Source organism: Miniopterus natalensis, chromosome 2, assembly GCF_054644295.1.
Source record: "Miniopterus natalensis isolate mMinNat1 chromosome 2, mMinNat1.hap1, whole genome shotgun sequence".
In the NCBI taxonomy this organism is placed as follows: domain Eukaryota; kingdom Metazoa; phylum Chordata; class Mammalia; order Chiroptera; family Miniopteridae; genus Miniopterus; species Miniopterus natalensis.
This window is the reverse complement of record NC_142082.1, coordinates 35000579-35013492: the sequence shown is the minus strand read 5'-3', so window position 1 is coordinate 35013492 and position 12914 is coordinate 35000579. Positions and strand designations below refer to the sequence as shown.

Sequence of the window (12914 nt, the reverse complement as noted above, 5' to 3'; positions counted from 1 at the left end):
TGTCTTATTCTTCTAGTGTCCTCTTTTTATCAGGACTTCTGGACAGGGGACAAGAACTAACAGTTGTGGCACTCAGCTTGGTGTTTTACATTATTATTTTATTCAGTCCTTCAATCAAACTTGCAAGGTGGTTATTATCCCCATTGTCACACAAAGAAAAGGGTGCTTTAAACTCAGAATCTAACAATGCCTCTTATGTCTTGCTTTTGGACAAGAGGGAAAGAATACATCCTATGTTTAAAGCCATTGGCTTTTGTATACATTTTATCTGAATGATTTAATCTGCAACTTTTAATTGCCTCCTATATTTGATACCTTTAAAAATCCGTATGTCAGCCTGGACTTAGAACCTCTAGACCTCTCTATCTGCCTTCTGAACACGGGCACTTAACTATCTCACAGGCATCTCAACTCAGCATGTGTAAAGTTGAAGTCATCTCATTTACAAAACATTTACCTTCTCATATATTCCTTTTGTAGATTCCCTGTTCTACTTTCACCTCCTTCTAAGGGTGGATATAATCCTCTTGGGCCATAATGGCCTAAAGAGCAATCTGAGCAACACACTGCAGTAGCTTCTCTGGATATTATTCTCATCAGGAGAATGAAGCTCCTTTCCCAGTCAAGAGTCCCTTCAGGCAGCAGTGCCGATAGATAGAATATGAGACGTAAAATACACTATTTATCCTTTATGCTGAGTGCAGGTCATGGGAAAATCATCAGTTAGGCGCCTTCCTCTGATGATTCCTAACATACAGTCTTCCTTCTTCATATTTAACCTCAATTCTTTACCTAATGACCTCATTTTTTACTTCAGCAAACCCCTCCTGTACTTCTCTAGACCATGTCCTATGGTGGCATTAATTACATAGTATTTTTTTGGTCCCTAATTAGTAGTTTCTTCATTAGCATTTTGCTTATTATAACATAAACAGAGAGATGGATCCACTTCTGGGGACTAAATGTGATTTATACAGAGCAGTTTTTATTGACGCCCTAACTCCACCTGGTAAATTCCCACTGTATTCTTGACTTCTTTCTCATAGTCACAAGGATATAAACATTCTGTACTTTGTCTGTTTCTCTGAGGTATTAGTGATCTCCTCACATTCCCTTGAATGAGCTGATGTCCTGTGGTTTTCACCTATGTTATCCCCTACCTTTAGCTCAGAGCCTGGCCCAGAGTTGGTATTCAGTGAAAATGGATACTTGTGTTGAATTGTGCTGCAGACTGTGGTGAATACAAAGATTTATAAGGCATTTTAAAGGTAAACTTACTATTTAGATTGGGTGGCAGGATACTGTATGTAAATATAACACCATAGTTGCTTTTCCAAAGAATATCAGGGAAGAGTTCTTATTACTTTTATTTTTCTTGACCTAAACTTTGTTTCATATATCTTTGTGCATATTTACTATATGCAGTACAGTATTATATGTTTTAATGTATTGGCTCAAATGTTTACTTCCAAGTTCTTTTTGGTATGTAAATAATTAGTAAGTTTATATATGGGCTTTTCTTTTTAAAAACTGTGACTCCATATTAAGCACCATAATGTTTTTGTTATAAATTTCTACTTTTATTTCTCCACAGGCAGCAGAAAATGTCGTTTTCATTGGACCTGACACACATGCTATTCAAGCCATGGGTGACAAGATTGAAAGCAAATTATTAGCTAAGAAAGCAAAGGTTAATACAATTCCTGGCTTTGATGGAGTAGTCAAGGTGAGAAACTATTTTTATTCTAGTCTTTATAGTACATGTCGTCAGGTCAAACATTTTGTCAAAAGTGTAAGATAAAAGCCATTTATTGCTTTAAAAATATACATGTGTAGGTAAAAACAAGTCATTGTTGTTTATACTTGGATTATTTTAAGTGGCATAAATTAAAAAGAGCAAGAAGCCACTTAAGCATTGTATTAATGATCGATATTTGCTCATACTTTCACAGAACAAAACTTGGTTACTTAAAACTGTGCTGTTAGATCTCTGGATTTATTTAATGGTGGCATATATTTAACATTTGAAACCTTATAATGTTATGTATATCTTTATATTGAGCTTCTGTTTATATGCATAAAATGTGCAGTGTAAACATGTTTCTGGTGGAGAGTGGTATAGCTATGAATGACTGTAGATCCCAAACATAACTCCTTAACCAGCAAGCAGCTTCTACAGCTGAAGGCTTCTAAGGTGGAATTCAGAAATTGGAGTGTGTGTCCGTCTCCCTGTCCCCACCACCCCACGTCCCGGAAAAAGGTTTCCTCATTATAATAGAGTCCCTATGTAGACTTTAACCTTGTGATTGGAGTTAGTCTGCAGGAACTCTCCATCTCAGTGTTTCTTATTGTTACTTTTGGGGCTGGGCAGTTCTTCTTTGTGCAGGATCATTTCATGCATTACAGGATAGTTTAGCAAGCTTCGCTCCTGGTTAATAAAATGTCCAGCTTCCTTCTAACCACTATGCTTACACCCGAAACTAATACAAAATATATTGAATGCAAACTGTGATTGAAAAAAAATTTTAAAAAGAAGAGAAAGATTTTCAGCTTCTTGCTCATATTTACCTTAATCTTTATTAATTCGTTTTTTTCTCTTCTCTTTTCCTACAAAAAAGAGATGCTCCCTATCCTTTGTAAAGCCAGTTCTTCCTCTTATGCTCCAGGGGTACCCTTTATAGCCTTTAAGGGTTACAGTCTTCACTGATTAACTTCTCTCTGTTCTTTATCTTAAAACTCTCCTTGGCTTTTAGCTCCTTTCCTTTACAATTTTGAAAAAAAAAAAAGCTCAGTCACTCAAGAAATGTATTGCTTCCTGGCTAAATGGGAAGGACATGGTGATAAACGAGATATCCATGACCCCTCACATGATGGTGTTTCCAGTTTAGTGGAAAGAAATGTGTTTCTTCTCGTCATAGAACACAATAACCCCTTGTGACTCTTCAATTGTCATCTTAGTTCTCTCTTCCCTTTCATAGCCACACGTCTTGGAAGAATTCTCCTCACCCTCATTTCTACACTTCTTACTTAATCTTTTTTTAAATATTTTTTTTATTTTAAAAATACAGTTGACATATAGTATTATATTAGTTTCAGGTGTACAACATGATTATACATTGATGTAATTAATGAAGTAATCACCCCAATATATCTAGTACCCATCTGACACCGTATATAGTTATTACAATATTATTGACTATATGCTGTACTTTACATCCCAGTGACTGTTTTTATAACTGTCATTTGTACTTCTTAATCCCTTCACCTTTTTCACCGAGCCCCCATGCTTAATCTTTACTGAAGTCTGGCTTCTTTTTTCATTCCCACTGATATTTCTCTTGCAAAGGCTACCAGCCACCTCTCCCTCTCACTAAACCCATGTATAATTTTTAATTCTAGTCTGTCTCTATCTCTTTGAAGTATTTGAGTCTCTTGTTCACTCCTTGCTTCCTGAAATATTTAACTTCTGGCACTTTACTTAGTTCTAGTTTTGTTTTTGTATTTTTTGGCTTGTTTTGAATTTTCCTTCTTAGTTTTCATGCTGATCAGTCTTCCCGTCTTTGTTCCTTAAATGTTGGTTTTATTCTGGGTTCTGATAGGATATTATCGTTTATTGTACAAACTCACCCTGAGCAATCTGAAGTATTTTTATGGTTTCTAATCTCAAACCTGTAAATTTGTTCTAGATCTCTCTTCTGAACTTCAGAACTGCATCTTCAGTTGCCTCTTAAACAGCTCTGCTTGATGCCCCTGAGGCACCTTAAAAGTAACAAGTCAAAAGCTGACCCCATCCTTTCTCTCTAACCAGGGATTGGCAAACTGTGGCTCCATGCATACCTGTTTTTGTAAATAAAACTTTATTGGAACACAGCCATGCTCATTCCTTTACATAATATCTGTGCCTGCTTTTCCAGTATAATGGCTCAGTTCAGTAATTGTGACAGAGACTGTGTATGGCCCAGAACGCCTGAAATATTTAATACCTGGCTTGTTCAGAAAAAGTTTGCTGACTCTTGCTGTAAACTTCTCATCCTTCGTTTTTTTTCCTTGCCTGTGAAAGTGCTGGTATTTTTCACACAGTTTCTCAAGCTAGGAACTTTGAGTCATTCTTTTTTTTCTCCTTCCTTCTCTAAATATCTTTATTGATTTCAGAGAGAGGAAGGGAGAGGAAGAGAGAGATAGAAACATCAATGATGAGTCATTGATTGGCTGCCTCCTGTGCGGCCCCCACTGAGATCGAGCCCGCAACGCGGGCGTGAGCCCTGACTGGGAATCGAGCTACAATCTCCTGGATCCTAGATCGATGCTCAACCACTGAGCCATGCTGGCTGTGCTGGAGTCATTCTTGATAAATGCCGCTACCCAGGATTTACTTGAAGATCTTTCTGATCCATTTACTTCTTTCTTTCGTCATGCTAGCACCAAGTTCCAGTTACCACCATCTACTCTGGTTTACTTCATCAACCTTCTAATTGGTGTTCTTGGAGCCAGTCGTGATTCTGTCTGATTTTGGACACTGCAGCTTGAGCGATCTTTCAGAAGTCCAGATTTCATCACTTGCCTGTGTTTAAATGCTTTTGAATAGCTACTCATTTAAATCTTTTAAGTAGTGGACTTTGTTTCTCTCTTCAGACTGATATTGTGCCATTTTACCCTTTGCATTGTATGCACCAACCATATGTGACATCTTTCAGATTCTTGAATCTTCTGTGTTCTGTCATATGAGTGTTGAATCTGCTTCTGTCTTCATTTCTGACAGTCTCCTACTTGTTGTTTAGGTCTTGGCTTAAACATACATTCCTCACAGAGGTAATCCTTTACTGTCTAGGTTAGATTACGCCCTCTGTTCTATTTTCCCTAAGTACCCTGCACTTCACCCATCACATTTTAAATCATTCATTCATTCATTTATCTATTCAGTAAATATTTAACAAATTCATACTATTTGTCCAACATTTTTTGAAATGCTATGGATATAGTAATGAACAAGACAGGTAAAAAAAATATCCTGCCCTCATGGAGCTTGTACCATAGTAGAAGACAAAGAATAAAATATATGGCACATGCTATGGTGAAACATAAGACAAGGAATGGAGAAAGGGAATGCTGGAGGGTACCATCTAACGAAATGGCAGGGCAAAGTCATGTGGCTATCAGGGAGAAGAGTGAAGCATACTAGGCAGAAAAAAATAAGCGCAGAGGTATCAAGGTTGAAGTGTACTTGATGTTGAACAAATAATGAGGAATCATGTGACTGGAGTAATCAAGGGATAGGAAGTCAGAGATGAGGTAAGAGAGGTAAGATGTATAGCAGGGAGCTCAGATTTTATGGGACCTTTTGGCTTTTAATGATGGATTAAATTGTCTACTTCCTGCAGTGGATTGTAAGCTCCTTGTTTGTAGGGATTGTGCTCTATTTATTATTATACCCCTTGCACACTGTGCCTGGTACATACTCGGTGCTCACTGAATACTTGTTGGATGAATAATGTTCTAGGAGACACATTTTACACGTGTCACCATTGTATGCACATTATTTTTCATTTTGTACTCATTAGATGTACCTAAAGAAAGGGAGCACATAACTGAAAACTAAGAGAAAAGTAAAACAGATAATAGAAATACATCCACATATGCTCTAGATACTGAAGTTGGCTGATAAGGAATGTAAAATAACTATGATTAATATATTCATGAAATTTGAGGAAAATGTGGAGAAAATAGATAAGCATATAAAGAATTTCACTAGAGAATTTAAATCTATAAAAAATTTAAAAGAAAATCTATAACTGCAAATATATGAAAATAAGGATTTTAGATAGGGTTAAAAGTAAACAGTAGCCTATAGGATCTCCTTGACTGGTGTGGCTCAGTTGGCTGGAGCATTGTCCTATGCACCTAAGGGTCCTGGGTTCAATTCCCGGTCAGGGTACATACCCAGGTGGCGGGTTCAGTCCCCGGTCAAGCTTGTACAGGAGGCAACCAACCCATGTTTCCCTCTCACATTTTCCCTCCCTCGCTCCCTCCTTCCCTCCCTGCCTCTCCCCCCCTTCCTCTTTCTTAAATCAATTAAAAAAACATATCCTCAGGTGAGGATTAAATAAAAAAGAATATAGTATCTATATTGTAGCATGTATCAGTATTTTATTTTAGCTTTGATAGCTGAATAATATTCCATAGTATGACTATAGCACGTTTTAAAAAGAAAAAAAATCCATTCATTCGTTAATAGACCTTTGAGTTGCTTCCGTTTTTGGTGATTGTGAATAGTGCTGCTCTGAACATTTGCGGGCAATTATTTGTATACCTATTTTAAGTTCTCTTGGTTGTGTACAGGCACACCTCAGAGATACTGTGAGTTTGGTTCCAGACCACTGAAATAAAGTGAATATCACAATAAAGTGAGTCGTAATCTTTTTGCTGGTAGAGGGTTTTGCCTTCAATTTGTTAAAAAACACATACAACATCTGTGAAAGCACAGCAAAGCAAAGAACAATAGAATGAGTTATACCTGTATGCAGGGTGGAATTGTTGGGTCATAAGATAATTCTATGTTTAACTTTTTGAGGAATTGCCAGGCATCCAACCCTTAGTGTAATCCCCTCCTCTTCAGTTTGGGTAGAACCTGTGATATACTTCTCTTACTAATAGCATATGGCAAAAGGTGACTCTTTTAATTAGGTTACATTATATGAAAAGTTGATGGGATATAACATTATAGGGCAAAGTGATTGGGTATCACTCCTGTGACTGTTTCATTATATAAGACTCCATCTTAGGAGACCAGGGAACAGGTCAGGTTCTTATTGCTGTCTTGACGAAGTAAGTAGCCATATGGAGGAAGCCCACATGGCAACGAGTTGCAGACAGCTTTTAAGGACCTAAGTGTCCAAAGGTTCCAAGCGTCTACTATCTATCCAAGAGCCAGCAGGAAGATGGGGCCCTCAGCCTTACAGCCACAAGGAAATAAATTTTTGAGCCATCTGAATGAGCTTAAATTGTCCTCAGTTTAGTCTCCAAATGAAATCACAGCAAGGCCCACATCTTGATTGCAGCCTTGAAAGACCATGAACAGTGTCTGACAAGTCTTTGCTTTATTAGGCTGTCAGTTGTTGGGTTTTAGTTCTTTATGTTCTCATTTTAGAGAGTTGTGCAGGTTTGTGTAGTGGTTTCAGATCATTATGAACCTTGAGTTAGTCAACCTCAGTACTTCTGTCAGTACAATTTTTTTTTCTAACAAGAAACCTGGCTTTTTTGAAATTTCATTTTGGGCTTGATTTAGTACAAGGGTGGTAATGAATCCGAGTCTAAATTAATTCTGTCTTGATGACGAATAACAGATTCCTCAGGCGTTCAATCAATGAAGTGGTCATTAGTAGAGCATTTGATCTGGAATTTCCATTTGTACTGTAGATTCTTTCTTATGAAGTCAGTGGGTGTAGTGTCTCATAGGAAGAAGGATGTTCCTTGAATAAAGGTCGAAAGGTGACTGTTGTGGGCTGGGAAATGTGAAGAGTATTAGAGATACTCATTATCCGAGTACTTCGTTGACTCAGAGAGCTTGTGTAACAATGGCAGGACTTAAGGTTAATAGTGTACTACCTGTATCAAGAATTAATAATTAGTGGAATTTCTTCTTTTGAGTTGATAGGTAAAGTGGGAAATGGATACTTGATTTGCAGTTGGAAAATTGCTTGTTACGTATTTCCTTCCCTTCATTTTCTTGGCTAATTCAGAACAATTGTTTATCCGTTGTCATTTCTGTTTACAATTTCTGTGTCTTTATCAAAAGACTGACATTTAATTTCTGGAGTGGGAGCATCTAATTTGATCTGGAAAGCTATCAGTTTATTCTGGGTCTTATTCGTGTTTGTTTTCAGATTCTTTCAGAACGTATAGTGTGGATTTGAAGATCCGACAAAGTGCGTAGTTCCCATCCAGGTTTTACCTGTTTATGATATTTTCTATTTCTGTCTTAAGACTGCTCACAAAATGTGAGGGGAGTGTTTCAGGGTTTACTCCTAAGTGCTGCTTAAAGGTATTAACGACCCCATCTCTGAAGTCTCCAATGGACTTATCCTTTCTTTGCTAGCACATCCTATTTTCGGAGGAGATTTTTGGTAGTAACCTCCCAAGGACCTGGCCATCACTGACAGTTTTTCTAAATCTTTCTGATTTCTATTGTAATTAGAGATCTCAAGTCATTCTCAGGGTCTTCCTATTCCCTCCTTTAATCCAATATTTTCTATGTGAGAGGTTCTTACTAGCAATATGAATTAATTGATACAAATCTAGGGATCCTAGATTATACATTCCTAGAGTATTTTCAACTTCTCTGTAAATTTGCATTTTGTGTAGGGTTTGGGAAGTCTTTGATAATGCCTCGCAGTTCAGAATGATATCAAGGCTTTCATTCAGACACAGAGGCTTGCCCTATTCTAACAGGGCTTAATTTTAAAAGGTAATGTTGCTTTGAGGGCTTCTGGTCAGCCAGAAAAAAAGGGAGCAGGACAGGAAGAAAGAGCAGGGTGGGGGGATATGGAGGAGCACAGGATGGAAAGGAATAGCAGGATAAGACCATCAGGTTTGAGAGAGTTGGAAGTTTTCACATTTTTCATTTGACTTTTCCTGTGCCTTTCCTCTTCCCTGTGAACTTTGTCTTTCCTGTAAGGAAACAATTTTGGGAACTGAATTATTTTTTGAAGCTTCTTCATTTTAATTAAAAAAATGCAGAACACTAGGTGTTTGAGATTTTGCTTCCTTTTTTTCCTGTAAGATGCCTATCAAATGAACCATTCATATCAAGAGCTTATAAAAAAGAGTCTACTATACTTCCGGATGATCCATGGTGAAATTATGCGATTTAGAAAAGTAAGAACATGAATTTGAGTTACAGATTCAATACATTTAAGGAGAAGTCTGACACACAGAGAACACAGACTTAGCCTGGGACAAACCCATGAGAGTCTTTTAATGGCATATGAAGTATGTTTTGTATCTCATGTTGTGGGCACCTCACCTAATTGTTGGCCATCTCTAATTGTAGACCTGGCAATGGGTAGTGCCTTGGTGGTTTAAGATTTGGAGGGGAGATCTCTCCCAGACCCAGACTCCCTTGGACAAAACAAATCAAGGCAGAGAGGAAAGTTCTCAAGGTTTTGATATGGGTTTCAGAGCAAATTTTGTTGTATTTGGATATCAATCTGATGAAAGCTGAACTCATTGGCTCCTGTAGCCAGCATGAAAATGAACACGTAGGCCCTACGCGTATCTTCTTCCATATGAACTTTGGTATATGGACTTAAAACAAAAAGTGGTGAGGATATTTTGTTACTAATAAGGAAGGCTTTGTTAATCAGCAAGGTTTCTTCCACTACTAAATGTTTTCAAATCTGATCAGAAACTCAAAGAGTTCCCCTGTCCGGGTAGCTCAGTTGGTTAGAACGTCTTCCTAATACGCTAAGGTTGTGGGTTCCATCCCTGGTCAGGGCACATACAAGAATCAACCAAGGAATGCATAAATAAGTGGAACAACAAATCAGTGTTTCTCTCTCTCTCAAATCAATACATAAAGTTATATATATGGTACAAGCATATATTAAAAGAAAAAGAAAAAGAAAATAAATCTAAGTGTTCCTCATTCCTGAAGTTCCTGAGAAGGAAATTGGAGTTCTCCCTAATGCAAGACTTTTCTGACCATTGTGGTTGGGGAGGCCTCTCTCTGAGTGCAGGCCTCAGAGGAACACTGCATTTTTTTTAAAGAAAATTATTTTTCAATTAAAATTTACAGTCAGTATTATTTTGTATTAGTTTCAGGTGTACAGCATAGTGTTTAGACATTCATATACAAAGGGTTTCCCCCGATATTTCCAGAACCCTCCTGGCACCATACATAGCTATTGTAGTACTATTGATTATATTCTCTATGCTGTGCTTTGCATCCCCAGAGCTGTGCAGGTTTTGAACATAGGACCTTGAACTGTGGCTATTAGCAGTCTTGAACAGATTTCTGTGGAAGCTCCAAGATTGCCTCAGAGAGATGGTATCTTTTACTGTAGTAATTCACTGGGTTTTGAGCATTCAGCAAGTTATTTTGGTGGTTTTTTCAGGGAGGCTGCAGTTGACAATCTTTATTTGATTTGAAACCTCTGTTAATTTGAAAAATAGGGAAAAGTAGAAAGTAGAAGAAAATAAATCCAGTTACCTTTTCAATTTTGTCTCCTTGTATGTTTTAGGTGATTTTTTAAGATCCTATTATACTCTCAGATAATGATAGGCTCGCATTATCTGTATTACCTTTAACTATGGTATACCGTTCTGAACACCTATTGTCTGGTTTAATTTAAGCCACAATTGAACCTGCAGGTTATATTTTTCAGGTAAGTATTTAAAAATGTTTCTAAGGAATGCCCTTTTGTTTCTCTAAGTTTGAATGCTAGTTTTATTTCTGGTTCGCTATTAATTATTTCTGATATGAGGCTGGGCATATTTTTTCTTTAAATTTGGTCATTAATTTAGATTTCTTGTGCAGTAACTCCACGTTCATTTGGAACTACACTGCTTTTCACGTTTTGTAGTTTAGATTTGTTAGGCAAAAGATTACCTTTGAGGGTATCTGTGCAGATAGAGGTTTGCCGATGCAAATATGTAGAGTAAATTTTTGGAATACCTTGTGGTTTTAGCAACTACATTAGTAACACTTTTGCATTAGAAGAATGTATGTGCTACGTATAGATATTTCTGTTTTAAATCCTTAGAGTATGAAAGTATTAGCCTGTGGTATCTTTAAGACTAAATTCTTTTTCTTGGCAACTATATTATATTCTACTTTTTTGTCCAAGTAATTTTCACCTACTTGAGTAAATTAATGTGGTTTCATTTTGTTACATTTGTCATTAAAATTTTTCTCTCTCATTTGAGTATTTAGAATGTTTTATGGAGGTTATGTGGAGATGGTTTACCACACTTTTTTAAAACATTGTATGCAGTAATATTGTAATAAGTATGTATGGTGCCAGGTTGGTACTAGACTTATCAGGGGGATCACTTTATAAGTTATATGTGTCTAATCACTATGCTGTACACCTGAAACTAATAGAATATCGAATGTCAACTGTAATTGAAGAATTAAAAATATTAAAACATTGTGTTCAGTTCTTATGTAGTCTTCTGGAATGGCTTTCCTTATGTATTGTTCTTGAATCATATTTTTCACTAGGGAGAAAGTAATGTTTTAAAGTGTACTTCTCAAGTAGTCATGTGGTATCAGGTATTCGCCTTTAAGAAGTTTTGTTTTATCCAGCATCTTACTAACTCCACCTCTGGAACATGAGAGCAGAGTGAAGAGAGTGCACCTGAAGCTGCGCAATGACAGGTTTGGGAATCCCGTCCCACTTGTTTGGCAAAGAATAACAAGCTACGGACCCCGATTTCAAAGAATTTCAAGTCCCCTGAAGACCTGGGGACTTGCATGTAGACAGGCAATTTAATACATTTTAGTAATGCTGAGCTCAGAGTGGAGGGGCATTCAGGGTATTATGGTAGGTCTTCCAACGGAAGTGATATTTAAGTGATACTTGAAGTCTGAACTGTAGTGAGTTAGCTAAAAAGTGAGGACGGTGGTGGAAACGCAGGTCTACAGTCAATGAAAATATCTTATTATAAAAGCTGGGAGCTGAGAGACCATGGGGCTTTAGAAGACTGCGGGTCTGCAGTGTGGGGATCTGTAGTGAATGAGCTGAAGATAAATTTATGGCCTCAAATGCTGTGTTCCTGGGTTTGGAGGTTTATTCCTGTGGCTTTGTGAGCCTCTGAATGGAGAAAAGTTAAATGATAGGAAAGTTAACATGATAAAATAGTGGAATTTGAAAACTTACTTTGGTTTGTGATACAGAAAATGTATTGGAACGAGGCAAAACTCCAGGCTGGTAGTTGGGGAGTGCTCTTTCTTTAATCTTGGCAAGAAATGATAGGGGCCCAAAATAGCGTATCAGGGGTTGAATCTATGGGATCATGTGGTCTGTTAGATTGTAGGTGTGAAGCAAAGGGAGGACTCACCAGTGATTAAATTGCGGTATTTGGTTGTAATACTTGTCAGCATACTGTCTTGGGGGGAAATTCATTAAACTCTGAGTTCCTGTTGTCTTGAGACAGAAAGTAATACCCATTTATATCTCAGAGCAGAGTAATGTATTTGAATGAGGTTTGTAAGTTATATAGGTTTAAATTAGTAATTGTTTTTATCACCTGATTAGCCAGATTTTAAAAATGACTCTTGCTTTAGCTGAAAGCCGAATAACATGAACAGAAACTAGTGTGAAGGGAATCATTTAAAAAACAAACCCAAATTGAAAAGCTGTATCCTAGTAATCACGAAGTACAGTATGAGACATTGGGATCCTTTTTCTCTGCTAAACCAAGAGTAACTTTTCTGATGATGCCACAAAGGCTTTATATTTGTTTTTGTATTTGTCTGTCTTTACTTTCCTTCCCTGCCCACCAGCAACAATGAAGACCCAGATCATCTCAACCAGTTCAGCATACTGGAGATGCATCTACAATTCTTTTTTTTTTTTTGCAGTATTGTAGCGCTAGTATTAGTTCTATGTTATACAGGTTCAGAGGATGAGTGATGACCACAGGATACACAATCAAGACCAGGCAGGAAAGGAACAAACTTGGTAGTTTGGGTTTGTGGTCTGCCCATTTTATCACAGATTGCCAACCTTAATTGAGTGCTTATGGTGTTTTAGTGTGTTTCAGCTTTAACTTATTTCATCTTCTCAATAACCTTGTGAGATAGATACTATTATTATCTCCATCTTACAGAGGAGGAAACCAAATCCCAGAGTGGCACATAAGTAGGTAGCTCATTCGCTGTCAGAGAGCTGTTGTTGGAACCCAGGCTTCTGGCT

At 37.3% G+C, this 12914-nt stretch overlaps 1 protein-coding gene across 2 annotated transcripts in view; it reads left to right on the top strand.

The window, feature by feature from the left end:
• PCCA (propionyl-CoA carboxylase subunit alpha) overlaps positions 1-12914 on the top strand; it is a 336620-nt gene that overhangs the window by 81038 nt on the left and 242668 nt on the right. For both annotated transcript variants that reach the window (XM_087814252.1, XM_087814253.1), the window contains one exon: positions 1595-1726. In XM_087814252.1, the coding sequence (XP_087670378.1) occupies positions 1595-1726 (132 nt within the window). The remainder of the gene's footprint in view (positions 1-1594; positions 1727-12914) is intronic.